We start from the raw sequence: 25598 nt of genomic DNA, 5'->3' as shown, positions 1-25598 counted from the left end.
CTTTAACATAAATGGCCTGACTGTAGAAGGCTCTTTCCAGGCTGTGATGACAAAATAACCCTGGCCTTTACGCATAAAACATGCTCAAGTCCTTCTACTGTCTCAGGGAAACAAAGAACATCTCTTCCTCTCATCAAAGATAAAAATATCTTGGGGCCGGCCTGGTGGCGTAGTGGTTCAGTTTGCATACTCTGCTTTGGTGGCCCAGGGTTCGTGGGTTCGGATCCTGGGCGTGCACTTACACGCTGCTCATCAAGCCATGCTGAGATGGCGTCCCACATACAAAATAGAAGAAAATGGGCATAGATGTTAGCTCAGCAACAATCTTCCTCAGCAAAAAGAGGAAGATTGGCAACATATGTTAGCTCAGGGCCAGTCTTCCTTACCAAAAAAAATAATAATAAAAATATTTTATTTTAATGGAAAAAATAGTTTTGAAAAATGTCATAAATTCCCAAGGACAGAACTTGCGACACAAGAGGCATTCTTCATGGACATGGTTGAAAACACTGACATGTCAAAAGAGTACCATTTGGGAAGAAAGAAGATGAGCTGGGGTGTTTTCTTGTTCTGTTCTGATGACTGGGAGCCTGAGTTCACTGAGCGTCTCCTCCACTCCCTCCTCTGGGGCCCACAACTCCAGGGCCACGCGGCTCCTGGAGCCTTTGCCACGGTAGACTGAGACTGCTTATCTGGCCCCACTCAACCCCAGCTCTTCCCCAGCAGGGGCTGGGCCACCCTCCTGCGCCTCCAGCATCAGGACCACGCCCAGCGTGGCAGACACGCCATAAGGCCGCCCTGGAGAAATGAGGATCTGACCCAAGCCCGCTCTGCAGACATCACTGACCCCTTAAGAGCAAACACAACACAGCTCGTAGGACTGTTGGACTGCTACGGCTGGAGGGGCTCAGGGGAGATTTAGAAAAGTGGCTTCAGGGTTCTGAAGAGGAAACTGAGGCTCAGAGTAGCTAAGTGGCTTGCTTGAAGGTCACTGGGCTGGTTAGTGGCACGGTCTCCTGCCTGTAGCCTCTTCCTGCCAGCACCAGGCTTAACTAGAGCGCCATACACAGGAAGCCCCATGGGGGGCTAAGGAGAGGTGCATCCAACTCTCAGCCAAGAAGCCTGGCAATCAAATCCCTTTCGGGCATCACCTCCAAGCCCAGAACACCAAGATCCGCCTTATGGAAAGAACACTGTGGTGAGAAGCTCTGAACCTGACTGCCAGAGACAGCTCAGGCTTGAAGGAGCTGTGTGATCTTGGGCAAGTTGCTTAGCCTCTGTGAGCTTCTGCTTCCTCAGATGTGATACTGAAATTCCAGCACCCCCGCTGGCAAGTACGTGGTAGGGGATTTAATGGCATTATGTACAGTAAAACGTGCTTATTGCAGGTGAGTTGGATAGACTATCTCCTAACATACTGCCTGACATCAGAAAGAAGAACTGGCCCCGAGGCAAGGCAGGCAGGTGAAAGCGATTCAGGGTAATAAACTAACCTGGCTCACAGGAGGACACAGGACATTTGGGATGAGAGATGATATGAATAATATGCATGAAAAGCTCTGAAGCGATTGTTGGCACCTGGGCATTCTCAGTCAACGGTGAACCTCCCATTCATTCTTTCAGCAAATATTAGCTTACTATGTGCTGGACAGTGATTTAGGCATGGGACACAGAAACGAACACAACAGATGTAAAAATCCCCCTCAGGCAATTAAATTAATTTTTACCAGCAAAACTTCAGGTTTCTCTTTTTTCACGGTATTAACACACCTTGCCTGCTTCCTCCTTCCCTCACTCCCACCGTTTATGGCTAACTGTACATTTCTCTGGGCCGGGCACTCTGCTAGGCACAGGGATTCTGAATCTAACTAGGCAGACAGACACGAAGATGGATACATACACTAAAATGTGGTCTCTCCCATCACGGATCTTAGTCCATCACATGAGAAATGTCTGTAGTATTCGTCATCTTTCACAAAAGGCATTTATATAAATAAGTATCAAGAAAATGACCACAAGATGAAAATGGAAAGTCTGGAGTCCAAACTACGTATTTTCTGTTTAGACAAAAATTGTGGCTCTATCTAGGACTGGAGAGAACAGGAAATGACTTCTTGCATGGCAGTAAAAGTGCTTTACAATCTATTCATAGTAACCACCTCTCCTACCCCCCGGGTTGTTCCATTTTTACTAAGAATGGAAAGCAAGCAGCAGGACAACCGAAGTGCTCCCCCAAAAGGTCAGAAGAAGATTGACTGGTACAAAAATGGTTTGTAATGATTAACACTGGCTTTAAATAACAAACAATACAAAAGAAAAAAAAGACAGGAAGAAAGGAAGCAGAGGAGGAGGGAGGAAGGGAATGGAAAAGCTAAGCTCAGAGCCTGCTGATTGCAGACCCTGTTCCCAGTTCCACCGCAGACTCTCATTTAGAAGGGAAAGGCCACACAGGCCATATATATATATTTTTTTGTTTTAATTTTTTCTTTTTTAAAGAGAAGTTTTAGGTTCACAGCAAGATTGAGTGGAGAGCACAGAGTTCCCACATGCCTCCTGTCCCCATATGTTCAACCTCCCCGTGATGGACATCCCTCATCAAAGTGGCACATTAGTACAATCCATGAACCTGCACTGACACATCATTCACCCAAAGTCCACAGCTGACATGAGGTCCACTCTTGGTATTGCACATTCTATGAGTTTGGACAAATGTATCATGACATGTACCCACACTGTAGTATTGTACAGAATGGTTTCACCGGCCTTGAAGTTCTCTATGCCCTCTCTGGTCATCCCTTCCTCCCCCCACCCCTGGCAACCATTAATCTTTTTTACCGTTTCCATAGTTTTGCCTCTTCCAGAATGTCCTATAGTTGGAATCATACAGTATGCAGCCTTTTCAGACTGACTTCTTTCCCTTAGTAATATGCACTTGAATTTCCTTCATGTCTTTTCATGACTTGATAGCTCACGTCCATTCAGTGCTGAATCACATTCCACTGTCTGGAGGGACCACAGTTTATTGTCCACTCATCTACTGCAGGACATCTCGGTTGCTTCCAAGTTTTGGCAATTACGAGTAAAGCTGCCATAAACATCTGTGTGCAGTCTTTGTGGGGACATAAATTTTCAGATCATCTGGGTAAATACTTAGGAGCACGACTGCTAGATTGTACAATAAGGACTATATTTAGCTTTGTAAGAAACCACTAAATTGTCTTCCAAAGTGGCTGTACTAATTCTGAAGGAGCCACAAGTAAAACTCTGAATAAGTGCCAGCCTTTTGATCTGGAAGAAAGACACTCCCTGTACCTGGTGTTTCTCTGATTCTGGGACGTGCACTAGGGGCTTGTGGGATGTGATTTTCCATGGTCCTCAATGAGGCATTAATAACAGCGGTTACGCAGTGGTCAGCATTCCCACTACAAGTCTGTGCAATTCTTCCGAGTAATCTCGAATCCCTCACTGGGGCTCATCTCCCTCTAATGCCTCTGTAGCCTTTGCTAGTTATGAAAGAAATCAGGGAGGTGACAGTGAAATGACTGGGGTGGGGAAAACACCATCCCAATCGACTTGGGTCACCCAGCGTCTTCCACCCAATGCCCAACTAACTTCTATAATTTCCTGTTACATTAAAGAAATCAAACACCTCTTCAGAGTCTCTCTCTTCTCCCAACCTGATATTTTCAAGAACCTCCTTAACAGCAAGATCCACTAAGAAGATAATACTAACAACAGCAGAGGTCAGACTTTAACCCAAGCTATCCCTGAGTGCAGTCCTTCAGCCGCACTGTGCTGGGCGCTACTCCTAGCTACCACTAGGGAAGTTGAGGCCTGGCAAGCTTGGGTGTGTTGACGCACAGCAGGGATGTGACAGAGTCAGGGTTCAACCTGGCTCTTGCTTCCTTCTCTCGTGGTGCCCTCTCTGTGAGCAGGAGCTGGGAATGGGACAAGGACATCTGAGATATGGCCTCTGACCTCTGAGACCTTTAGGCATCCTCCTTCCTGTTCTGCTTGATAAGAGAAACGACGATGTTGACTGTGAATATATAATACACATCCTGGTTTACAACATAATTTACTTGCCCTAAAGCCAGGACTCCACACCGGCCTTGGGACGGCCCCGTCTCTAACATTTGGGGGGTGGGGGAGGACACTGGGGTGAGAGTAGCAGAGGCCCACATACCATATGTCTAAATACAGGAGGTACAAACGAGCTAAGTATTAAACACAGTATGTTTTCTCCTACCCTCCTGACAAACGTACCTTCTGTGTCAGTCTGCTCAGGCTGCCATGACGGAATGACACAGAGTGAGTGACTTAAACAACAGACAGTTACTTCTCACAGTCCTGGAGGCTGGCAGTCCAAGATCAAGGTGCTGGCAGGGTGGGTTTTGGGTGCGGCCTCTCTTCTTGGCTGCAGACAGTGGCCCTTCTCAATGTGTCCTCACCTGGCCTTTCCTCTGGGAGGGTGGGTTCCTGGTGTCTCTTCACCTTCTTATAAGGACACCAGTCCTTTCAGATTAGAGCCACACCCTAATGAACTCAGTTAATCTTAAGTACCTCCTTAAGGGCCCTATCTCTACGTACATTCACACTGGGGTTAGGGCTTCAACATATGGATCAGGGGGACATAATGTTACAGGCCAGGGTAACAGGAAGTCAGTCCATAATACTTCCCAACAACCTGGAAGGCCAGGTTTGACTGTAGAATTCATGGGCCCCTTAGATTCCACTCCAGTATGTGGAGACCTGGCTCACTCCACTTCTCTTCCCAGTCCCTCTTCGTCACATCTATGAAGACCCCTGTGCACTTCGGCCTGCATGTCCAAACTCTGTCCCACTGTCCCCTCAAACAGCCACCCACTGACCTCTCCATCGGACACAGGAGTGCATATACCAGCAAGGTGGTGTCCCTTGGAAGAATGGACCATGGGAGGAAGCCCACATAGGTCCTGGAAGGGAATTCTCAGGTGCCAGGTAGGCATGCCCCTTTGGACCTGCAGACCCCTAACCCTATAGGGAGAGCTAAGGCTGGAGGAGAGCCCCCTACAGTAGTGGGCAGCAAACCACAGCCTGCAGGCCACATCCAGTCTGCCTCCTGTTGGTGCACAGCCTGTGAGCTAAGCACAGTCCTAAAATTTTTAAACGTAAAATGAAAAATGTAAAAAAGACTATCAGATTTTGGCAGGAACAGTTGCTCAATATTGCCTCTTGGCAAAATCTAAAATTTAGATTAAGGCAAAGCTTAAAATATTTACTCTCTAGCCCTTACCAGAATCAGCTGGCTGATCCCAGCTCGAAAGCACAGGGCAGGGGCCCCCTTGCCTGGGTGCTCAGCGCCGTGGAGACTTCCCGCTTCTGGGTGCTGTGTTAAGGATCCTTCCTAGGCCAACAGAGAGCTCTAAACCAGCTGTGGTGGAGCGGTGTCTCCAAGGATGGCTGCAGCGCCCCCTCCTGTCCTGCATGCCCCTTGCAGTGTGACACTGCCACTCCTCCCACCAAGATGTTGCATTTATGTGGCCTCCTCTAGAATCTGGGCTGGCTCTGGGATTTGCTTTGACCTGCAGAATGTCGTGGAAATGACACAGTCAAGTTCCAGGTGCAGCTTAAGGGTCCTTGTGGCTTCCGTTTTTGCCCTTCTGGGAGCTCGCCACCACATCACGTCAAGCAGCTCTGGATAAACCACTGAATGATGAGAGCCAGCATGGACAGACAGACCACATAGAGGAGAACCCATGGGGCCTTGGCCAAGAGACAACAGCCTGAGGTCATCTTGGATCCTCTGGCACCAGCAGAGACACGTAACCAAGACTCCCAGCAGCAGGAAGGAGCCAGCCCTGCGCATCCTGACTCAGAATCAGAGGATTAACATGGTTGTTGTTTTAAGCCATTAGGTCTTGGGGTGGCCACAAAGCAACAGATAATCAAGACAACCGCTAAATAACGGACAAAGACCTCTGAGGCAGGCTAAGCTCATTACGGACAAAACCCAACCTTCAAAGTTGTACTTGGGGGAAGGTACTATGATTATCCCCATTTTACAGATGTTACCCCAAGTTCTTACATGACCAGAACTCTAGCCAGAGTTCACTATGCCATGATGAAGACAAAGCCACCTGAAATCAAACAGGAACTCTTTCTTTCATGGGGGGACGTTAGGTCTGCGTGGGGCTGAAATGCAGTAGAGCTGAAATAACCCAGAATCAAATGCACGGTCATTGGCCCTTGAGTCTCTCCTCAAGGAGTTCTCAAACTCAGTCACTGCAGCCCCTGTCACTGGTCCCTCTTGGGGGAGCAGGTTGGGTGGCTGGTCCAAGGGAAAAGCAGGGCAGGAGGCCAGCCCGGCAGCCACCTTCGGGATCTTCTCTCAGGCCTTCTCTGCTGAACAGGGAGCTGTTCCAAAGGTTAACTGTGTGTCCAAACAAAATAAATCTTGTGCAGTAAAGGAATGAACTGAGAATTAGGACTAAATTTTGCGCCCGTAAGAGCTTTATGAGCTGGAATGAAAGATTTTCCAGAACTGGGAGGTTTCACAGTCTAGTGGGGCTCTGCAGATGTGCTTGGTAACAGAGCAATAAGCCATGTGCTGAGGGAGGAAACAGGCCACTGACGGTACGAGGGCAAGAGGCCTGCTCTTTGTGGTGGGCAGCCCAGCATCCCGGCCCTGCCATCTATCTATGAGCCTTGGATGGGTCACCTCTCCTCTCCATGGCTCCTTTTCCTTGTCTGTAAAATAGAGATAATGCCACTTACCTCAGAGGACTATTGTAAGTAGTAAAATAGATAAGCGATATAAGTGCATGCTACATACTAGGAAATGAGCAAATGTCGGCAATCTCTCTCAAGATACCCACCCCCACCTCCCCACGGCCCAGGCAATTTTGCAAAGTAAAAGATGAAATAGAATTCAGAAATCTCAGACCCATTTGCACAGCATTTAGACAAATCCTTAAATAAAGGGCCAATTAATCCAGCCATGGAATACTGGGAGTAAAATCTTATCAGAGCATTACTGGAGCTCTAAAAGTCAGCCACGGGCCTGTGAGAGCACCTCATTTGTACTCAGGGAGGGAAGCTTTCTCTAAATAGCAGCTGAGCCAATGCCTGCAGGCCCTGCCTCTCAGGACAATGGCCACTGCAGGGAGAGAAGCTGGTCAGCCCTGCGTTCAGAGCCCAGGTCTACCTTGAGTTGGGGCTGTGGGAAAAATTAAGGAATCTCTTTGCATTTTGGGTTCATTGTCTGGAAAACAGCCAATAGCTCCAACTTCGCAGAGCTGACTTAAAGATTAAACAAAGTCAATGAGGCGCTCCCCCCGGGTCTGGTACACAGCAGGCATTCACGACGGGGCAGCTGGTCATCTGTGGAGGAACAACTGCAAGGAAAGGTCAGGAGGAAGGTCTGGACCACAGTGGTTTCCTGGACCAGAATATTGCAGAGAGTGCGAAATGCTCCAGAGAACAGGGCTACGCTGATGAAACTCTGAGACCAGGAGAGTTATGAGACAGTTAAAGAGCCACGGGCAGAAGATAAAATGCATGAAACAGTACAACCAACATAATTCCTAGAAAAGATCTGAGGAGAGCTACACAATTTAAGGAAGAACCCAAAGGAAAGCCCAGCCCTGGCTCTTTAAATATTTCTTGGGGGGAAATCGGCTGTTTCATTTTCTCTTCCAATGCTGGGGCCATCAGACCGTGACCTTACAGAGAGTGAAATTGGCCTTTGATAGAAAGAAAGCCGCCTTCGGTTTATCATTCTCTTTCTTTAATCAAGTGCTTTCTTTGCTCTGCCCGCACAGGGTTGGGGTGGGGCCTGAGGTTCAGAAGCGCTGATCTTGGAGGAGCTTCTGCTGGTGTGGACAGGCTTCTCTCTATCTCATTTTCCCCTTTCTTCTCAGTGTGGCAAGTGCTAATTTACTGCCTGACTGCCTGGCTGTGTGCATCACATGAGTTATTTTCTCATTTAACTTTTAGATGCTCCTTTATTCTCTATCCCTCTGTATAATCCTTTCCACAAAGGCCAGGAAAAGTCTCCGGAGATGTCAACATTCTAGCACTCTGGGCTGCCTGGGGGACCTGGGCTGATGTCCCATCAAGCTTCAGACACTTAGGCCCCCCACACATTGGCTCTCTTCAGTGGATAAGGGGAGGCACGTGGCTGCACCGCATGCCATCAGCCTCACCCCAGTGGCAGCCTTGGAAACCACCCTTCCAATACCTGCCTCCAGAGTTCCCCACCTCTCAGTTCCAGAGCCTGCAGCTCTGTTCTATCGCTGCATCTCCTCTGACACAGTCACACCTAGGAATGCAGCCCAGCGCACCCATAAATCTCAAATACTATCTGCCTGCCCGGGCACCATTCCAGACTCGGCGTGGAGGCTCACCAGTAAACCAAAGACACAGATGCTGCCGAGGGAGCTTTATGGGAGAGACAGACATGAAATCGATAAACACGAGTCCCTGACGCAGTCCATCAGAGGGTGACGAGTACCACAGAAGGACAGCAGGGACAGGGGGTCAGAAGAGTTGGGTAGGGGCCAGAGGTTTGCAGTTTTAAACGGGGTCACCAGGAAAGGCAACCTCCCTGAGGCGACACCTAAGCTGAGGCTTCAGGGAGGTGAAGGAGGGAGCCACGCTGACACCTGGGGGAAGGACATCCCGGTAGAGGGAATGAGCAGGGCAAGGGCCCCGAGGACGACAGAGAGGATGGAGCCAGTCTGGCAAGTGTGATGAGCAGTAAAGAAGCCAGGGCAGCTGGTCTAGAGAGATCCGGGAAGAGGGCAAAGTGGGAGACCGGGTAACAAAGGGTCTCAGGCCACTGCGAAGACCTCTGCTTCCACAAGATGCCTAATTCAGAAATGAACCCCCTGCCCCCTGACCCAGCCCTGCTGGCAATGTCCGGCCTTTCCACCTCATCTGTCCTTGCCCCCGACCCCAGACTGCACATATTCTCTCTACTCTTTAGAAGAGCCCTTCAATCCTCCTATTCGGACACTCGGCCCCCTTCCTGCCTCGCCCACCTATTCCCATGCCCTGCTCAGTCACTTTCAGGAGACTCTTTCAAGCATCTGGCCTCACCTGGATAGGCCGCCGCCCTGGGCAATCCCTGTTGCCCCTGCCCCAGACCAAAACACAGTGGTGTTTTGCTGGAGAGAGTTACTGAGTGTGGGTCACCGGCTGTACAACAATCCAGCTTTCCTGACTCAGCGGATCAGCCTCTCTTCTCTGTCATCACACCTACCCGCAAACCAGCATCCTGCCCCGAGGTCCACATTCCACCCTTCCTGACCACAGCCTCTGAAGGTGCAGGCCAATCAGTAAGGCTGATTTCAGGTTTCCTGCCACCCTGACTTCACCCTCCTGCACCTGAGCAGGAAGGCTCTCCTTGCCTCCTGCATCTCTATTCCCGTTTCCTCTGGCATGTGGAATCTTCCCTCTCTCTCCTCTCTTTCCCTCTGGGCTAGAAATACACTCAAGTTTCTGCAGGTTAAACAATGCTTCCTTTACCTTGCCTTCCCTGGGAGTGACTGTCCACCTTCTCTCCTTCCGTTTACCACAGGTTCCCCCAAAGAGGGGGTTCCCATCTGGCTGCTGCTGCTCACGCTCAACTCCATGCCAGTGCCATCCAGCTTCCTCCTCACTGTCACTGACACTGCTCTCAGGGATCACTGGTTCCTTGTGGCCAGACCCTCCGCACCCCGACCCCCGTCTCCGTGACCTCTGCAGTCCTTGGACATCTCTGAGTTCATGAACACTGAACCCAAGACTCTATAGCTGCTCAGTTCCTCTACCTCTCTGGACACCCCTTGGTCTTCTCTTTTTCCTCCCATCCCTAGTATGTGGCTCCCCTGAAATGTGACCCTTGACCCCCTCCAGAAAAGAAGTCACTGCTGATGGCCCATTAGTTGCATCTCACCTGTATACATTTCTTTTACTATACGTTAGAGCCAACTTTGAACACTTAGGCAAATTTTACACAAAAATGCAGACTTTCGGCTGCTATCTTGGGCAATACTGGGCTGGCATTCTCATAGGGCTGGAAGGAGAAGCCAGGACCCCCTGGGATTAGTCTCCAGCTCTCTGAACTCATCCAGCCCCCAACACGCACAGCAGTTCGCACATCTGCTTACAGCCAGCTGGCTGCGGGGGCGGCAGGGCATCTGCAAATTTCTTCCCTAGTGATTTCAGCCATGTTGGAGGTGCCATCTGTTACTGCCCACAAGAACACTGTCTTGTCCACGTCTCTAAACCCACATCTCTCCTGGGCTGCAGTGGCTCATTTCTAACTGCCTCCAGCTCCAGGTCCTCCTCGCAGGTCCCCTCAGGACTCCTCATTCCCCTCCTGCCCAGGCACTTAATAGGCACTCGATGCACATGTGACTGACTGATGCCATGGGCGAGAGAGAGGCTTAAGGGCTGCTGGTTCTCCCTTGGCTTCTAAGGGATCTGTCCAGACTAACACTAATGCTAGAATACAACCCTGAGTTACTGACTGCTTTAGAGATGAAAAAGTCTGATCATGACTCGGACCCGATTCCAGCTAAGGTGAATGGATGTCCATCTTCTCCTAAAAGACGTCAAAGAAAAGATGGTCTATAATATCTCAGTGCTCATTTTTAGCTGTTCTTTCACTCAGCGAGCTTTCTCATATCTCTGGAGAATGGTGCAATACATGCAAAAAATATCTGGGCTCTGAGATCGGAATGTCTCGGGTCCAAGTCCCACCTCTGCCTGTTACCAGCTGTGTGACCTGGGGCAGGTCACTTGACTTCTGCTCATGTATAAACTGAGACAAACCAGAAAATGTGCTCAGGGGTCTTGGTACAGAGTAGACAGTCACTACCATCATGGGTGACATCCTTTGCCTGAGGTCTAACGTGCCCCCTGCATAGCAAGGCTTCGAGGAAGGGTTCCGCATGGCACATTTTCCAAAAGCTTCGCTCCCACTGCAGCAGGAGGCGCTCAGAGGTACACCAGCCAGAAGTGAACACTCCCCTGCTGCCTTGTTTTCTTCCGGGAAAGAATGGGCGATGCTAGTAATCAGTGTGACTCTTGGCTGCCAGGAGACACAACTTGAGACTGGATCTTGCAGGCCCCAAATAACTAACTTTCAGAGGGGGGATTACATCCAGAGGAAGCTTTTGTTTGGCCCTCTCAAAGACTCTCATTGATTCTAAGAATTCTTTCCATGTCAAATCAAAGAGTACCCTGGATGCCAGCTTCAGGAATTATCTTCTGATTAGCGCCCTTTCCCGGGTGTCCATCTCAACCCCAAAATCGCATCTGTTGGTGACATTTTCCGCCTGAGCTCCTCTTCACTGGTTAAGGAGATGCTACAGTATTAATCCATTTCAAGGTTTCTGAACAAACAGCCATAAGTATTTAAGCCTCCGTTTTGCCTATTAGGGAAAATGCCATCCAAGATAATTACTTGGCCTCTGCCTGACAGGCAGATTTACACAGAGGATGGGATTATTTTAACCTTTGAGAAAATTCAGAAACTTTGAACCCAGATGGTCTTTCTCTATATCGCAATTATTCGTACAGCCCAACATGCCAAATGCCTGGACCCTTGTGAGGCAAACGCTGGCAGAAGGTGAAACAACCTCGAGTTATTGCTGATTGAGTTCTCAAACTGGCGCGGCTTATTTCTCAGTGGAAGTCCACTGGAATCTAAACATAGCTCTTGGTGCTGGCTTGCTTGCTTGAGTGTCATCTCCTCCAAACTGTAGGTACTTTGAGGGCAGGGCTCCTGTCGAAGACGCTTCTGTGTCCCGGTGGCACTACGCTTGCACAGTAAGCATGCAGGACGCTCTCTGAACGCATGTATCACTCAGGGTTTGAGCGGTAGTTTAGTGTAGTGGGCGGTTCAAGGGTTTGGAGAAGGCCTGAGCCCGGGGCTGAAGCCTGATTCTGGCATTTCTTAGTAATGTGGACTTAGTCCATCAGTCACCCTTCAGCCTCCTCATCTGAAACGCGGGCCTGATGTTACATTCCTCACTTTTTTTTTTTTTTTGAGGAAGATTAGTCCTGAGCTAACTACTGCCAGTCCTCCTCTTTTTGCTGAGGAAGCCTGGCCCTGAGCTAACATCCGTGCCCATCTTCCTCTACTTTATATGTGGGATGCCTACCACAGCATGGCTTTTTGCCAAGCGGTGCCATGTCCGTACCCGGGATCCGAACCAGCGAACCCCTGGCCACCGAGAAGCTGAATGTGCGAACTTAACTGCTGTGACACCGGGCCGGCCCCCGACATGCAGTTTGTTACGAGGACAGAGGGAAAGTGTGTAAGGGGCCTGGCACGTAGCAGACTCTCAATGAAGGGCGGGCACTCCCTTTGTTATTGCTGATATAGTGGATACAAGGAGAGGAATGAAGCCTTGTGGAAATAGGTTATTTAGGGCCAGAGCATGTTGTCCTCTGCATATTAAAAGGCCCAAAGTTGGTCTTCCACACATGCTTTTCTGACTGCATGTTCACAGCATCTCTCTCTCTGACTGCATGTTCCCAGCATCCCTCTCCCTGACTGCGTGTTCCCAGCATCCCTCTCTCTGACAACATGTTCCCAGCATCTCTCTCTGACGACATGTTCCAAGCATCCCTCTTCCTGCCTGCATGTTCCCAGCATCCCTCTCTCTGACGACATGTTCCCAGCATCCCTCTTCCTGCCTGAATGTTCCCAGCATCTCTCTCTCTGATGACATGTTCCTAGCATCCCTCTTCTGCCTGCATGTTCCCAGCATCCCTCTCTCTGACAGGTGTTCTCAGGATCCTTTCTTCTGATAGGGTGTTTCCAGGTTCCTAGCATGACTTGGTCAGTCCCATATAGGTGCCGTTTTCTTCCAGCACCTTCTAAATGGCAATTAACTTCTCAGCTCAAAGGGTCTTTCCAGGCCAATCTATCCTCTGCTCCCCAAAAAATCACCAAGATGACAACAATGGCCTGGGTCTTCTAAGAGGGGCTGTAACAAGAGGCTCAGAGTCCAACGAGGCAAATGAGTGAAGTGAACAATGACAGCAGCAGGACCAATTTGCCTTGGGACAGACAATACTCCAAGTTACAGATAACAACCTTATGAGGCAGACATTATCATCCCCATTTTACAGGTGAGGAAACTGAGGCATGGAATGTTTTAGTAACTTGACCAAGTGGTAGACGCAGTACTCAAACACAATGACCGCAGTTCTGGAATGTGCTCAGATGAAAAAGCCAATCTCAAAAGGTTACATACTGTATGACTCCATCATATAACATTCTTACAGGATGGAAAACAGATTGGCGGTTGCCAGGGGGCAGAGATGGGGGGCAGGGAGGGGTGGCAGGAGGCAGGTGGGTGTGGTTCTAAAAGGGCAACAGGAGAGATGGTTGTGGTGACGGAACCACACTCTATCTTGACTATGCTGTTGGAGACGTGAACCCACACATGAGAACTAAATAAACACACATACAAATGAGTACAAGTGAAAAAAAGAAAAAGCCCAAAGTTACCAAGATCTGTTAGAAGTAGGCTTAGGTGGACTTGGTGTAGGCAGGTGGGGAAGTTATCAAATATAGTTAGATGGAATGCTATCATGAGTGTGGCAGGCCGAATAATGCCCCTCTCCCCCAAAAAGTGTACATTCTAATCCCCGGAATCTATGACTATATTAATTTAATTTTCCTTGGTAAAGAGACTTTGCAGATTAGATTAAGTTAAGGATCTTGAGATGCAGAGATGATCCCGGGTTATTTGGGTAGATTGTAAGGTAAATTTGTAAGAACTGTAAGATAATAAATTTGTATTGTTTTAGTCCACCAGGCTTGTGGTCATTTGATACAGATGCAATGGGAAACTAATATAATGAGGACCATTGGGAAAAAAAGACAGCGAGCTTCAATTATTTGGAAAACTTCATGTATGTGGAAGGCTGTCACCCCTGGCGTGTCAGATGGCTGCCGTGTTCCTGAATGCAGGAAGCGATTTGTTTGATTGGCAGAGACCAGGTATAGAAAAGTTCAAAGCTACCTTTACTCCTAAAAATGCTGCCATTCCCTGTCACCAAGCTTTGACAGTGTCGGGGCGTGTTAAATGGAGCTGGCATAGCTCATGATCACAGACTGTCTAATACACGCCAGCCAGTAGAAGTCTGCAGAACAAACACTGCCTCGGGAGGTTGTGTTTTTTACTGTACAATTTCTCTAATCTTCATGTTTGAAAAATAAGACTATTTAAGCTCATGTTATGCCTGGAGATAGGAATGTGTGAGCTCTTTTGGGGGAAAACCTCACCAATTTATGTATCAAGATAACATCTTTAGCTATTTGTAATTCAGAATTTAGGTTTCTAAGTAGCTATTTTAATTCTATGTTTCCACACTGTCTAGGCATATAACAAACAAAAAAACTCTTAAAAAAGGAATAAAAATTAGCTTACACTTTGAAAGGGTCTACTAGTTGCAACACTTTGTTACCAGTTACTTTCACTCTTACAGCAATTCTACAAGGAGGATATTGTTATCCCTAACCTGTCACTGCAGAAACAGGGGTTCAGATAGGTTAAGTAACTTGCCTGAGTTGCCACAGCCTGTAAATAATAGAGTCAGCATTGAAGCTTGCATTGGTCTGATTCCTAAGTCCGTCTTTTCCACTGTTAACTACTGCTTTCGAGATAAATGCATGGGGCAATATGTTGAATAAATGCCATAAGAGCCATCAACAGTTAACATGAGAGGTCTACAAAGAGCTGAAGATCGGCCTAACTTTGAATCTATTACTTTCCACCATGTCAGAGCTCAGTTAAGAAGTGAGTGTTTCATCCACAGGGCTGTGTGTGGAAGGAAAGTTGGCTACACAGTGATCCAGGGTTATAATTCCTCCAATCCTTGTCATGTACTGAGCTTCATAAAAGAGGAAGAAAATTACTCAGTACATGTTATAGCAATGATAAAGTCCTATGGCCACTGCTCTAAACACACATCCTGGCACCACTTTGCTTATAACCACTCTGAAGTGTTCCTCCTAGATAAGATACCATGAACAATTTCAGCATGTCACTTAGAACACTAATCACTCTGATTTTGCTAAAAGCCATTGTTGGAACCACCTTCTGACCCAGTTTTTCCATGCAGAATATTTCTACAAGCAAGATCCCCCATCTTCTGCCCAACAGTGTTGCTTAAATTGTTTTGACCATGACCATGTGAGAAACGCATTTTTTCATGCACGCAGCTCAGGTGTATACATAACAAAAACAAAACTTCCATGAAACAAGGCACAGCCTTACTATGTGCAATGACCTCTCATGTATTTTTTTAAAAATTTTGCTCTATTTAGTCTAGCTTAGTCTATTTTGTGGTCATGACCCCACACAATGACTTAGTGACTGACGAATGACTCTATACCCCATAAGGGGGTTGTGTCTGCTGTTTGAACGTGCTGCTCCCTACCTCTGGGGCAATATAATCTGGAGTCCCACAGAAGGTCCTGGTCGTGACTCCATCCATCATGTGTTCCTTGCACATCCCAAAATCAGCAATCTTGATATGTCCTTCCGAATCCAGCATGACATTGTCTAACTTCAGATCCCTGTAAGGAAGCAGAATAGCATCAGTGTCCTTCCCACGACACGACACGGTTTGCTCTGGAGCTGGTGAGACAGAAGGGTATCTGACCAGCTGCCATCTCAACGTTATATTCACTTCAAGTCCCAGGAGAGCCAGGACCAGGCATTATTGAGCTTTCGTATTTTTTTAAATCTCCTAATGTGTTGCCTGGCTTACAGTGGTACTTAATAAATGCATACTAAATGAATGACCAAATGACTTAACTAGTGATTCCCAAGCTTGGCTGAGCTTGTGAATCCAGCAGGTCTGGGGAGATCCTAGTCATTTGGTTTATTAGTATCCTACACAGAGGGGTCTGACACACAACCAGGTTTGCAAAATCATGGGTTCAGAACAACCTCTGTGGGTCACACACGTGTCCCTCCCCCTCTGCCTATGTCCTTTTAACTACTCTTTACTTAATACTGGGAGACAGTCTTCTCTTTGGCACCAGACTTTCACTGTAACTAACAACCTCAAGAATTTAATCCAATGGTTTTCCCTTGCCTCCCTCTATTTCCGCATGTTCTGCTGCTGCTGAGCATCTAGAACAGAAATTTGGTTTCCATTGCTCCTTGACCTCCATTCCAAATAACAGGCAGAGGAAGGAGCTGGAGGTGGAGAGAAAAGCATGTTTTCTTGTTATCTTGAAATGAGATAAAATCTTTTGAGGCCCAGAAATTGAAGGCGGTTCTGACTTGCCTGGAGGCTGCAGAGAAAGGTAGGCCCCAGAAGGTGTCTGTTACCTCAGGGGTTATCAACTCCTTATCTTAAGTCCCCATCACAGAGTTACATGCCCACAGAGGTCCAGAGGTCCAGCCAAACTCTCGACAGTGCGGGTGGTAGAGCTTCGATACACACCTATAAATGATTCCTCTTTTATGAAGAAAGAACAATCCAATGGAAATCTCGGCCGCATAGAATCTGCAAAACAAAATGCTCATGAGGTTTCTGGTTTGCTTCTTTGGATTCCTGGAGACTTTGTACCCTCCAGTTCAGGCACTGAAGAGGTAAAAGAATGTAGACTCTGGGACTGTCGGAGATCAGCACTGCCCTACACATGTTCTTCCAACCCTTCGACCTTCCCTCTGCCATTTTATTACTCCAACTTCCCCAAGGAAAGATAACAGCTAATAAAATCAATGAGATAGGTTTATTACCTGCCCAGAAACAAGTGCTTCTTATCTAGGGCAGCTAGACAGGTAGTTTACTGCTTAAAAGAAATTTCTAATACAGTCATGCACCACATAACGACATTTCACTTAATGACGGTGGACCCATAAGATTAGTACCATAGACCCTAGGTGTGTAGTGGGCCACACCATCCAGGTTTGTGTAAGCACACTCTGTGATGTTTGCACAATCACATTGCCTAACGATGCATCTCTCAGGACGTATCCCTGTTGTTAAGTGATGCATGACTGTACAACTTTTTAAAGAGTGGCTATTACTATAGTAATCGAAACAGCATGGTACTAGTACAAGAACAGACACACAGATCAATGGAACAGAACTGAAAGCCCAGAAATAAAACCATACGTCTATGGACAGCTAATCTTCGACAAAGGAGCCAAGAACACACAATGGAGAAAGGAAAGCCTCTTCAATAAATAGTGCTGGGAAAACTGGACAGCCACATGCAAAAGAATGAAAGTAGACCGTTATCTTTCCCCACGCACAAAAATAGACTCAAAATGGACCAAAGATTTGAAGGTAAGATCTGAACCATAAAACTTCTGGAAGAGAATATAGGCAGTACACTCTTTGATATCAGACTTAAAAGGATCTTTTTGAATACCTTGTCTACTCAGACAAGGGACACAAAAGAAAAAATAAACAAGTGGGACTTCATCAGACTAAAGAGCTTCTGGAAGGCAAAGTAAACCAAGATCAAAATGAAAAAACAGCCCACCAATATATATATATAAGGAACTCATACAAATGAACCACAAAAAACCAAAAAACCCACTCAAAAAGTGGGCAGAAGATATGAACAGACATTTTTCCAAAGAAGATGTACAGATGGCCAATAGGCACATGAAAAGATGCTCAACTCACTAATCATCAGGGAAATACAAATCAAAACTACATTTAGATATCATCTTACTCCCATTGGAATGGCTATAATCACCAAGACAAAAAATAGCAAATGTTGGAGAGGTTGCAGAGAAAAGGGAACCCTCATCCACTGCTGGTGGGAATGCAAACTGGTGCAGCCACTATGGAAAACAGTATGGAGATTTCTCAAAAAATTAAAAAGAGAAATACCATATGACCCAGCTATCTCACTACTGGGTATTTACCCAAAGAACATGAAATAAACAATTCACAGAGACTTATGCACCCCTATGTTCACTGCAGCACTATTCACAATAGCCAAGACATGGAAGCAACCCAAGTGCCCAAGAACTGACGATTGGATAAAGAAGATGTGGTGTATATATACAATGGAATACTACTCAGCCATAAAAAAAGACAAAATTGTGCCATTCGTAACCACATGGATGAACCTTGAGGGCATCATGTTAAGTGAAATAAGCCAGACAGAGAAAGACAAACACCATATGATTTCACTCACATGTGGAACATAAACAAACTTATGGACAAAGAGAACAAGTTAGTAGTTACTACGGGGAGGAGGGTGGAGGGTGGGCACAAGGGGTGAAGGGGTATACTTATATGGTGTATGACAAATAATAATGTACAACTGAAATCTCACTATGCTATAAGCTATTATGACAACAATAAAAAAAAAAGAGTGGCTATTACACTATTCTACATCAGGACTAGGGTAGAGTGGAGAAAATTTTCATTTTCCTATTCTGGACAGAACACATTAGTGTTTGAAAATACTATTATTCTCTGGAAGACAAAGAATAATGTGTGATGAACTCTTTAGCTAGGTTACTCATCCCCCACCCCCACTCCAAGCGCTGAGATAAATGAGACACACGCCATGACTCACATCTGAGTTTACCCTTTCAGACGCTTCACAATAAAAAGCAGTTACTGCCATTACTTCAAAATCATTAACAGGTTAATATCTGAAACTCAGACTAAATGTTGAAGGATGTTTTAAAATTTGCATAGCATTTAGGAATCTTTGAAGTGTAAGAAGCCACAAGACTGTGCTGTGCGAACATCACACCCAGAAGGCTTAGAATAAGCACACATGTCTACAGGAGCAGAGAAGAGTGCCGTAATGATAAGGACGAAACTCTTAACGGCGGGGTGGGGGTTGGGGGGGACACCCTTGAGGGCTGGCAAGAGAGGGACAAGACAAGGGAGGGAAAAGAGATGGGATTACGGGTGACTTTTATATTATTTTTCATGCTTTTCTGTATTTTCTGTATAAAGTAAAAGCTTTCAGGCAACACAAATGCAATGAAAGCAATACAAATACTTCAAAACATAAGGTGGCCATTCTGCTGCTCGTTCCTTACAGCTCTGTGTTATCAAGCTTTATCTTACAATCTGAGGATTTTAATGGTTTATAACTAACAACATAAGAGAAGGGATAAGGCCAGGCAGTTCTGAAAATTGAAAAGTGAAAATAAAAACAGGAAAATCTCCCTTCGCATTTTTTAAGCTTGCTACCCAAGAATTCCTTATTCTGCCTTCAGTTAATCTTCCCTAGGACAGATCAACCCACACGGGCCAAAAGTTCTTCAGATTTATCTTTGAGACTGAACGTTGGCCAGAATCTGATGAACATTTGCTAACTTGATCGATCAGGTACGTGCCCACTGCGTATCGCATCCTCATTGAGGGAAATGAAATAGCTGTTTGTTTAGTTTTGCTTCTGTTGAGTTTCCTGAGACTTCCTGGCCCGTGAAAAATGGGATGATTCTGCAGGTATCGAAGACTGCCTTCCAGGTGGATGATTCTCCATCTTTCCCTGGAGCCCTGTCTCTCTCCTGTGCTGCCAACTCCTGCATCCCTGCGACCCTGCATCCAAGCACATCCCAATGAAACCTTCCAAACCGAGCTCATGATTCCCCCCAACCACCTCCTCCTCGGTGGCTGCCGCCTCTCAAACCTAAAATGGGTGTCACCTGAAGAGGTTTCTCTCATGTCACCCCCCTACCCCGTCACCAAGTTCTGGTGTTCATCCTCCAGAATGTTTCTCAAAGCCACTTACTCCTCTTTGGCTCCAAGGTTAAGCCCTAATTACAGCTCCATTCTCTCTCCTCTACATAGATTTGCACCAAGCCCCTGGTACTGGCCCGTATACTCCCCGCCTTCTTCCTTCGGCTCTTGGCCAGGAGGCTCTATGAAAACTTAACCTGATGCTGTCAAGCCCCCTTCCGGCCTTCCCTGTTCCTCAGCCAGGCCCTCCACCATGCTTGTCACCTAGAGCCCTTGCCTCTCCCACCACCAAAAAAGAAGAATCTCACACCATCTCCCGTATCTCTGGGTTGGGCGTTCCCCAAGGACGTTCCTCCCTCACTGCCTCCCTTTCGGGGCTTTGCATGGTGTCCTGTGCCACCTCTAAAGTGATGGCAACACGTTACAACTGTCGACTGACTTCCCGCTCCACTCTGGAGGGCAGGGAGCCACTGGTTCCTTTCACACTCCTAGCACCTGTTGCATTGTGGGTGTGCAAGACCATGTGTTCAAGAAATGAGTAGCTGACTCAATCAATGAGGGTGGAATCGGGTGACAAGGGGTTACATCAGCATCTCCAATCTACTAGAAGCAGAATCAACTTCTCCTTAGGAAACATTCAGAGGGACCCTGCCAATAAACCTGCCCCCCTGGGAGGTGACAGTGCTCCATCTTGAACCAGACAGAGCTCCACTTTCATATTTCACTCAGCAGAAGTTTCCAGTTGGGAATACTATGCTGTCTAAATTAAGAGACTCAAAAAAAAAAAAAAAAGTACTCACACTGCTTGTGGTTCCTTAAATTTTCCTACTTGCTGAATGTGGTACATGAGGTCCCCGCCATTGACGTATTCCATGACGAAGTATAGTCGATCCTGAAGACCAAGGTCAAAACGTGAGCAGGACTCCTCCACGGGCACAGCGGCTTCCCTCACTCTGTGCAGACTGTGTTTTGCTTTCTTGTTAGTTAAATGTGGGCCGCACTGGCAGATCTGCTCAGTGGAGCCCTTCAAAACTTTCTTCCCCAAATAAAGAATAAGTCATAAACCCTATTGCACGAGGGCCTTGGGAGGTATAAAGTTATTACATAACTCTGAAATAATGTCTCTGTGAGAACGTGTCTGCCCCCTTCTGGCTACGTGTGCTCCCCATTAGAGTACCGGCCTCAAACGTTCCTCCTTTTCTCCTACACATGTGACACATTTCTATGTTAGAGACGGTGTGAAGAATCCACATGGGCCAATTATTTAATTTTAACTAGTGTTTCTGGTTTGCAGTGTCCAGGAGGCATGCCATAGTAACGTGGTAATGTGTTTAACTGGATGCTTCTGAAAACAAGTCTTGTCAATTACGTTGGGCTTATAAATTGTAAACGCTCAATGACATTTACTGTGGGGGAGGGGACTATAAGTGGAGAGGCTAATCAAATGTTCTTTTGCATCCATAACATGCCCGAATGTTGTTTCTGATTTTCTCTGTCACTGGTATGCTAAGTGTTGGCCCCACCGAGGGAGCATATTAGGGAACCAAATAAATCTGCATACTTATGAGGACATTATGCTGGAACAGATGGGGAGAATGAGAGGGTTTAATAGTGAAATAACTAACAGCACAGCACACGGAGGTAGAAGCTGACCTCTGCTCTCTTCTGGACAGCATCACCATTTATAGAGGTTATTAAACATTAAAGTATTGCACAGGGAGAGAAAAAAAATGATGAAGCTGGTGCTAATAAGCAGGAAACAGCTCTGGGATCTTCAATCTCAGCTTTCCTGTTACGAACTTTAATTTCATCTTTATTTCTCTGCTCTGTGGCTTTCTGGAGCCTAATCAGCGTAACCAGGGTTACAGGATCTGGGCTGGGATTTGGGGATGTGGCTCTCTCTCCCTAGCACATTGCTCTCCTCTCCTTGGCGCTGCTTAGGAGCTGCTGGGAGCAGGACGCTGACCGTGCTGCCAGTGCCAGGCTGACATACAGTGGCCGGCGCCTGACTCTGCAGCCCCACTGCCCATCCAGAGACTGTGTGACTGCCCTGCCATTTTGAGATTCTAAAATCCAAGAGCATTGAGGGGGCGCCTTCCAAGAAATTTTAAAGAGAGACATAAAATAGAAAGTCAATTTTCGGCCAACGGGAAGTTGAAAATAATCATCATCATAACAGTAACAATTATAGCTACTGATTATTGAGTCATATCTTAAAAAGGACAGCTGCTGAGGAGTGGAAAGCCTGTCTTTGGGAATGCCTCACTACGGTGCCATCTAAATGTTTATATTTCTTGCAGGCTACTTGCAAGCACCATGCCAGAGCCCTGGCCCCACAGCTGGCTGGTTAGTGCTTTGGAACTGTTTTGTCCTCTGTTTAGTTATACTCTATGACAGGGCTCAGCAAACTTTTTCTGTAACGTGCTAGTAAATATTTTAGGCTTTGTGTGTGTCTTGCAACTGTTCAACTCTGCCTCACTAGCATGAAAACAGTGTAGAGGATGAGTAAATGAATGAGCATGGTTGTGTTCCAAGAAAACTATTTATGGACACTGAAATTTGAATTTCATCTAATCTTCACATGTCAGGAAATATTATTCTTCGGGTTTCTTTTCTTTTCTTTTCTTTTTTTTTTTTTAAGTTTTCTTAGTTCTCATGGGCCATACAGAAACAGGCCTGTTTGCCAACCTCTGCTGTGTGGCATTAAACAAGAACACACTCTTGTAAGAGATCAAGTCTCCTAATGCTCCAACGCAAGGCCCGGCAGCTAGACCAGTGGTTTTAAAAAGCCAGGACTTTGAGTTATTTTATTGTTTTTGTATCTGAAAGTCTTAGCACATTGCCTGCTATGAAGAAAACTTTGATATAACAGTTTGAACTAAATGGAATTAACGTCAAGCCTCTAAGTAGTGGGCACATCACAGAGAGGGGGCACCCCAAATCTCCCAGGGGCACAAGAGTGAGAGGTTGTCCCCAGGCACTTCTGCTTGGCAGAGAAGAATCGGGGGCTGAGCGGTCCCCAGGTTAGGCCTTTCTCCAGCCTTCTCCACAGGACTAAGGTTGACTCATGTGTGGAGAACACTTTGGTTCAGGGGTAGCCCGTGAGAGCACACTGTGTGCTGCGCCACAGATAGACAGCCCGGATCCTTACCACCGTCTGGAAGCAGGAGTGCAGCTGCGTCAGGAACGGGGGCTTGTCAAGCAGGGCCAGGACTCGCTTTTCCACCATGGTGCACTCCACATCGTCATCTTGAATCACCACGTCCTTCTTCAGGATTTTGATAGCATACAGCTCTTCTGTTCCCTTCCTGTCAGCAAGCATCACCTGGGAGCAGAGGAAGAGCAACCTGAAAACTTCTAGGCATATGTCTGGTACTGGGGGAGGTGGGGAAACCAGGTCGGGGGACAGTTCATGCAAATCTGTAAATGTGTGATATGACAATATTAATAAAGTTCTACTTTATGAGATTTTGAAATATTGCACATCCCTGCAAATTAAATTCCTCCAGCACTGTACAGTGTCTAAGCTGGCAAGATCTATGCACTGTGCAGGCTATTGTCACACGATGGCGCTATTGTGGCTGCTAAAAGGAATACCTAGCATCATCGGGATCAGTCTTGAATTAAGCACATTTTTCAGGAGCATCCTTGGAGCAAAATGTGACCGACCTTTATAAGCTTTTCATGAGTCAGGAACCAATACAAAAAAAACAGGCAGGACTGCAATCAGTTCCTGAGTCTATCATGAGATTTGAGGCCAGAGAAGCCAAATATAGACATCCAGGCTGAGAGCTGAAGAAACCCAGTTAAGTGTCTCTTAATTATTACATGTGCTTACTACAAGGCAACATTTAATTTTTAATTGTGAAAATTATTCATTCAACTGGCATTTGGGAGCACCCACTCTGTGCTGATCACTGAAAGGGTGACACACAGTGAACCCTCTGTAGCTTTTTGGATGCAGTTGTTTGTAATGAAATGAAACATTTCATTTTAATGAAAGGAAACATCTGAGAAACCAGTACAGCGAGCAGGGCAATCTAAACGGCTGCTGTGGAAATCTTGGGGAGAACCGGATCGATTCCAACATTCTCTGCAAAAGCCCAGCTGTGCACAGACTCCTGTTCTCTTACCTTCCCAAAACTGCCCTTCCCCAGCACCATGAGGAAATTGAAGTCGGTGAGTTTCACTCTGTCAAGGTTGTTAGAAGGTTGTCGCCTGTCTTCTGAAGGACTGATCACTTTGTTACCAGCGGGGCCAAGCTTGGCTTTCTAAACAAGCACACATGAGAACAGTCGGTCATTTTTCCAGGGAAAAGACTGATAGAAAAAAGCGTGTTGTAACTAAGCTGGCTGGGAGGTGAGAGGTGGGATGGGGTGAGAAAAGGAATCTGAGGGTGCTGAAAGATCTACTCATACTTCAGAGGCTTTTCTTACCCTAAGGGCAACACTTGCAAGGTAGCAAAAAATTGCCCCTACCTCTCACCAGATGAGAGGACTCTGTATATGGTTAACCGAGAATCAAGTCATGGGACTCCACCAGGGGCAGGCAGTTTGTAATCCCTGGATGGAGAAGTTAACTTCTTGGGGAAAATGGTGCTTTGTGACTGTTAACATAATGAAAAAAGTAAACTGTGTACTGATGCTTTTCTTATTTGTAGACTTTCCAGTCTAAGATTAATCTAAATGAAGGAAACTTGGACCCAGGCAAAAAGGGAGCATAGTGTCCTCGCAAGGAGAACCGCTTAAATGGCAAGCTGGGGGGATGATTTATTGCCACTTTAAAAGGCACAGTAAGAATAGAGTGTTTTTTTTAAGTCAAGAGTTGCACTTAGGAAAAGAAATGATGACATGCATGAGAATCTGGTCACATCAAACACATGGCGCCCTTTGAGCCTGAAGAATATTTGGTCAGTGATGTGTGAGTTTTTATAAACTAGACTCAGGCCACACAAAGGCCCTGGAGGGACCACACCCTCATTCTTCTCCCGTGGGGAGTTAGTCTCATGTCAGAGGTGAAAAGTCAGAGGGCTCAGCAGAAAAGGAAGGGCAAGTGATCACCTGGGGACATCTAACAGTCAGCAAGGGAGCCCGAGGAGAAGCCTGGCGTGGGCGGAGAGTCTCCCCACAGCCCCTGCCTGCTGAACACCGCCTGACTGACCGTGAGTCTGCTGCCGAGGCCAGGGTCCTGGGGGCTGGCTGAGCCCAAGGGCAAAGACTCCTGCTCTGGATACATTGTTAAGGAGAGGGTGCCTCCCCCTCCCCAAGGCAGCAGACCTAAGGGCACCTTTGAGCTTTGGAGCAGGGGCCAGGACATCACTCAAGTCAACATGGTCACCAAGATGGCGCAGGAGGCAAAGGAGGCATTCAGGGGCTTGACTATGCGACCGAAGCACTGGCAACCTCAGTTCTTAGCTCTTGGAGGAAAACGTGGGATTTGCAATTTTTTCCGGCTTTCGAGGAATCATCCACATTCCCTCTTGGAGCCACAGAATCCCTTCATCCCACAATTACTGAGTGAGCCACCTCGTGCCAGGCTCTGTTGAAGAGGCTCTGCATTAGCAGAACGAGCCGCAGTCAGCTTGTCTGGATCCCCAGCCCTAACTCAGTGCTTGGCACAGGGTGTGCACTCAACATTGTGGCTGAATGAATAAAGAGATGGAGTCTGAATGGGTTCATCAGATGTGCTGTTAAGGCGACGCTTTTCTCTGATAAAAATACCTCGTTTGTACAGAGATCAAACCTCACGGCTCGAGTGCATGCTCTGATGACTCAGCATGCCCGTTTAAGCAGAGACATTAAAGTATGGGGGACGGTGGCCCTGACTTTTTTGCTTTGAGGCTGAAAGTATTTAATACAGTTGCACTATAATATTGTCAGTCCATGTGGGAAACACGTGGGAACTTGGGGGCCACTGGAAACATG

General features: G+C 46.9%; 1 protein-coding gene across 4 annotated transcripts in view; it reads right to left on the bottom strand.

Annotated features, from left to right (window-relative positions):
- Positions 1-25598, bottom strand: part of PRKCA (protein kinase C alpha) — a 405935-nt gene that overhangs the window by 33510 nt on the left and 346827 nt on the right. For all 4 annotated transcript variants that reach the window (XM_070560196.1, XM_070560194.1, XM_070560197.1 and 1 more), the window contains 5 exons: positions 23808-23945; positions 22826-22999; positions 20475-20566; positions 16447-16509; positions 15430-15568 (listed from right to left, as the gene is read on the bottom strand). In XM_070560196.1, coding sequence (XP_070416297.1) covers positions 15430-15568; positions 16447-16509; positions 20475-20566; positions 22826-22999; positions 23808-23945 — 606 coding nt within the window. The remainder of the gene's footprint in view (positions 1-15429; positions 15569-16446; positions 16510-20474; positions 20567-22825; positions 23000-23807; positions 23946-25598) is intronic.

Source organism: Equus przewalskii, chromosome 10, assembly GCF_037783145.1.
Source record: "Equus przewalskii isolate Varuska chromosome 10, EquPr2, whole genome shotgun sequence".
Classification (NCBI taxonomy): domain Eukaryota; kingdom Metazoa; phylum Chordata; class Mammalia; order Perissodactyla; family Equidae; genus Equus; species Equus przewalskii.
This window is presented reverse-complemented; position numbering and strand designations above follow the sequence as displayed.